Here is a 5580-nt window from a genome sequence, read left to right on the forward strand (position 1 = left end):
TATATAACCTATATATAAATATATATATACATATACGTAGGTAAATTTATTTTCCTCTTGCAATTGGTATTATTAAAATGCTCGGTTGTAGATTTCAATAAGATTTATACATTTAATCTAACTAATAATCATACGAGATTATCAAGAAGGCTGTTTCCTTACCCCTTAGGAATTTCTTATGGTCCATCAATTTTTTATAAGTTTCTGAAATGATCGTAAAAAGAAAAAAAAAACAATGTTGTTAACGTAGAATAAATAAATACAAAATATATATCTTGTTTCTTCTATTATATATATATATATATATGAGATTTTTACTAACCACTTAGGTTTTCTCCTCCAATTGCAGACATACCACAAATTTTAACTAATGGAATTTTCGGAAAGTATTTTTCAAATACACTTGCTTCATAGTAATAAAATTTTTCACCTCGACTATCAGAAGTAAACATAAAAGCAACCGAGTGTTTTCTCAATTGTACACCCAAGGAGAAGATTTTAAATCTATATGAAATCCTGTTATTATTCTTATGGTATGGCCCTAAAGCCAAATACCAAGATTCCATATTCCTACCACTCAGTAAAATAGAAATGAAATTCATGTTGTCTTGACACGGACGTATAGTAGTATTACTATCACAAATTGATATCTGATGTAACATACCACCCCACACATTAACTTTTTTGGTTGGATACCTATGCACAAAATAATACAACCGAACTAGAAATATTTACAAATATACATAATAATAAATCGATGAATCGATTAATGTATAAGAAATAATATTAAATATTGAAAATGTTACCAGTTCTGCAAAAGTTTAACTACATCATCTGTTAAACGAAGACTGAGTTGATCGAAGAGTAATAACATAGAAACTGAATATCGAGTGTCTGATGTGAAAAAGGGATCATATAAATTTTTCAGTTTATCTTTTTCGGTTATCTCTACGTCGAATTCGAAATCTAATTCTTTACAATATATTCCATCTACCCAGCAATGCTCATTCAAAGATATCGTAGACATTTTGATGTTTGGTACTTTAGGGAAAAACATACTTTTAATTATATCCGCGTTTTCAATTGGGAAAAATGTTTCCAATGATACCGAGTAACATTTGGCTGGTAGAAAATTGCAATGGCATTCTTGAAAGAAAAAAAAAAAACAAATCAAAAAAATTTAATTCGAATAATTAGATGTTTTATTTTTAAAATATTAATGTTTTAATATTATGCGTGTTAAACTTACCTTCTTCTACTCTTCTCTCACATCCAGTGGCAATAAAAAAAAAATTTAAATTAGGCTTAAACGGGCAGAATTCTATTATTCGTTTCTTTATTATTATCCACGGCGGTGGTGGTTTTTTGAATTCTCTACTACCTACAAAAACAAAAGGATTTCTTTTCTTTTTTTCCTCCTCGGCTACTTTGTTCCAAAACCTATTATGGGAAAAAATCATTTTAACGTGTATTCAAATTCTTATCACGTAAGTGCATTTAATTATCCTGTAACTACTCTTATGTTATACGATAAGCGTTATTAATTATCAACCTGTAACCTTTACAATAATTCGTATCCGTATTTTCACTTTAAATTAATTGATATTTGTGTTTGTGTATAATACAAAATTTCAAAAAATTATTATATACAAAAATTCATTTATAAATGAACAATATAAAATAAATTTGTTTGTATGATAGAAAAATTTGTAATTATTATATACAAAAACCTATTTTAGAATAATTAAAGTTTCAAATTGATATCCATTTTATATTGCAGAAGAATATTTTATTGTTAGATAAATATATAATTTGACTTAAATTATTTATTTTGATAATTAGGTACTTGATTGACTCTTTTTTAGATTTTATTATAATGCTTTTGAGAAGATTTGGCATATCTTGCGAGTTATGTCAAATTTTACTTCTCTTATAATAAAATAGAATAAATATTTTATTTCTTTTTTTTTTGCAATAAAATATAAAAAATTTGACACGGCTAATCTACATCTAAAAAGAAGAAAAAGAAAAAAAGTTATATAAAACTTGTCAGAAAACACTTTTATTTTATAGACTTTTAAACGAATTTTATTTACGTATACGTAACCCTTACGCAACCCTTAAACTTCTCGATTTTTACTTATGGCGAGTTCTCAAGAAAAGAAAGTTTATGCTAGAAAAATTACTTCGCGCGAGAAACATTGCAAACAATTACAAATGCAGTTATTCGAATTTCGAGAAAATTTCTCACCAACTATAACGTTTAATTAACTTCATTTTTAATTGTAATCAAACTTGTGCATCCGAGCACGATAATATTTTGAAATGTTTCTTATCAAAATTTCTGATCATTTTTATATTACATCATATTACATCGTTTTTAATTACCTGATAATAATATCGAAAGTTTGATAAAAAAAAAAAAACATGAAATTTACGTAAATCCGATAAAGAAAGTCGACTTTTTCTTTGTTCATTTGGCGCATGCAAAAATTTTACTTACAAAGCGTTAAAAATCTTTTTAAAAATCTTAAAAAGAATTCAGATTATTTTAGATTTAATTTTATTTTTGTTTTTAATTATTAATTATATTAGATTTATTTTATTTATTTTTAATTTAATTAAATTCATTAGATTTAAATCTTAAAATCTTCATTTTTTTGTTCTTTTTTCAAATTAAATTTCATTACCCGTTCCTGCTCCCTTCCCAAATTTTCGGACACCTTCTATATATCTATATATTTAATAAATGTTTTTTTTTTTTATAATTGTACCTGCAAACTTGAGCCGCCTGTGACAGATGTAATCCATTCAAATATTCAAACACAATTCGCAAAATCTTTTTCTCTTGGAGCGCCATTATTTTCCCAATAAAAAAGAAATGCAATATATATATTTGAAATGATCGATCAATATTATGTCAAAATATAAGCCAATATATAGTCGTTAGTCAATTCTATAATAATCTGTAAAATAAATTAACCGAATGAGTGTATTAAACACCGTATATATACAATTGTATTATATTTTCAAAATACCATGCTTACGCAACAATTTCGTTAGAACAATCATGCGATATTACCCCAACAGTGTATAACTTAAAAAACATCGTATCATCAAAAAAAAATTAATTTTATAATAACGAGTATTATTTTTGTAATAGAATACAACACAATCTATCATCAAAATACTATTTTTATTCCTTTCACATTGATATAAACTAGTATTCTTTTTGTAGTAGTAGCAGTAGTAGTAGTAATACAGTATCCTGAAAACGTAAAAATAATATTTAATTATGAGAAATAATTTCTTTTCATTTTTCTTTTTCCTATTTTAAAAAATTTATTCTAAAAAAATTGCTTGTTTATTTAATCGGCTTATATACTCGATAAAATTAAAAAAAAACACACACACACACACATAAATATTGTATATAAGAGTACAAAAAATGTATGTAGGATTATTATTTCTTATATATCATTATTATTTATTTTATATTTTTGATAAAATAATTATATTCGATGATAGAGAAATTAATTATAATGATGATATTATATACAATTCGATAATTTAACACTAAATTGGCTTTTATTAAATTAAAAAACAGATTATATATATTTAATGATATGAATTTTATGAATATGTTAAATATAATTTAACATTTTAATATAATATATTAAAATGAACTATTCCAATGACCGAAAAATAATTCGTACACTCGTCTTACTTCAGTCACTCCTCGTTCACGTCTTTTCTCAGTCCTTGCCTAAACACTTCTCCCCCATAGTTAGTTTGTTACTTATGCTATGGCGTTCTTTTTCGATGACGAACATCCGCCCACGTAATCTTCTTTCTGGCTTTTCCAGACAGTTGTCAGTCACCTATTGGCCATCAAACACATTTCCGTAGTTTCGACAATCCCCATTGGCCCTTTTTTATATTCGTCTAACATTTTTCGTTTCACATTTTCCTTCACATCCCCTCTTGACTGTCCTTCGCATCTGCATCCCCCCACCATATAACTCTGATGCCCTTTTCAAACCCATCATCATCATCATCATCCCCACTCATATTTTTCTTATGGCTTTTCTCTTCTCACCCACGTTTACGTTTCTTTTATCCCATTCATCGTCATCGTATCTTTTTTTTTTTTTTTTATTACCACGTGCTTAATAGAAATACTTGAAACTAACGTTGTGCGAAATGTATTTTTTTTTATCAATTTTATGCAAACCAATATAACATTGTTTTTATTATTAGGAGGATGCAAATGGTTTTTTTTTTTTTTTTTTTTTTTTTTTTTTTTTTTTTTTCATTTAAATACGATACAAAGAAAATTGTAGTAATATATATTATTAATTGTTCTCACGATTTTAATTTATTTTTAATATTAGATTTACTTTTTAGATTCTTTTAGAAAATTATATAATAAAATTATATGATATATTTATTTTTCTTGTGACACTAAAAAGAAAAAAAAATCGTAAAAATGAGCGGTTTATGGAAAACATTTTAAAACTGTTAGAGATCAAGGAAAGAACCTTCGAGACGGTATAGGGACAAGATAAAAGGTTCTTTCATTCTACGAATCCCTACTTCTGATGTTCTCGAAGTAAATAGAATATGATTTCAATATTTACTGTAGATATTGTCATATTATTCAAAAATCGATTTTAAATACAATTATTAAGACAACTTATATTATATAAATAATATACAAAAGAAAAAATATATTATAATTGAATATTTCGATAGATAAATTTTGAACAATTTTTCAAGCAAAGTTAACAGATTTGATTTTTGATAAATTTATTTCACGATGATTGATCGATTAAATAAACACATAAATATCTAAGGAAAATATTTATCCACTCTACCATATTCCGTTTCGTCCTGCTTTGTTTTCTTTCGTTGTTACTTTCAACAGATCAGAAGATGTGATCTTTTCTTCCAATAAATAAACCACGTGTCGCGAACGATTACGTCAACCGTTGTAGCGAATTTACATTATTTCCACAGATTTTTCTTCTCACGAATTACATTTCATCCATAAACCACCCTACTTACCGATTCTAGTAAGAAAAAATAAACTAACTTTGAGTATTTGACAAGAACGTCTACGTAAAATCGTATAAACCTCAAGATTTTTATTTCTTTAACATAAAGTTTATGCTAAAGAATTCAAGAGTATATAAAACAAAATATTTCTCGTAACTTGTAAACACAAATCCGTACTACAAAAATCATTTATTTATCACCGAACAATAATAAATGAATTCAATTTGTATAACAATTAATCGAAAAACGCTTAATTATATATATTTATTTTTGTTTGTTTAACCATACTGTCGTATTATTCGATCTCGACAAAAATTTATATTCGAAAATTACGTTTAATGTGGAAATCATATTAAATGACAAGATCCGAATTTTACATGAAAATAACAATAATAAAAAAGGGGTGGGGGGGTATATATATGCGTCAAATTTTCCTTTAAACCCCCCCCCCCTTTATATATATATATATATTATTTATTATATTTATTACATTATAAATATAATAAATATATTATATACATA

At 25.7% G+C, this 5580-nt stretch overlaps 1 protein-coding gene across 1 annotated transcript; it reads right to left on the reverse strand.

The window, feature by feature from the left end:
• Positions 1-317: 317 nt before the first annotated feature.
• On the reverse strand, positions 318-1027 carry LOC106789185. The gene is made up of 2 exons (XM_014753177.1): positions 807-1027; positions 318-696 (listed from the first exon to the last, which is right to left on the reverse strand). Exons 1-2 carry the CDS (start codon positions 1025-1027, stop codon positions 318-320), a joined length of 600 nt encoding a protein of 199 aa, XP_014608663.1.
• Positions 1028-5580: the final 4553 nt, after the last annotated feature.

Source organism: Polistes canadensis, unplaced genomic scaffold (assembly GCF_001313835.1).
Source record: "Polistes canadensis isolate GaletaPanama2010 unplaced genomic scaffold, ASM131383v1 scaffold_167, whole genome shotgun sequence".
Classification (NCBI taxonomy): domain Eukaryota; kingdom Metazoa; phylum Arthropoda; class Insecta; order Hymenoptera; family Vespidae; genus Polistes; species Polistes canadensis.

Excerpts from the sequence above, each read along its gene's own strand:
- LOC106789185 (XM_014753177.1), bottom strand. The coding sequence starts at position 1,027 with ATGTCTACGATATCTTTGAATGAGCATTGCTGGGTAGATGGAATATAT. Across the intron at positions 697-806 it reads GTTAAACTTTTGCAGAACTG|GTATCCAACCAAAAAAGTTA; the intron begins GTAACATTTTCA and ends TTTTGTGCATAG.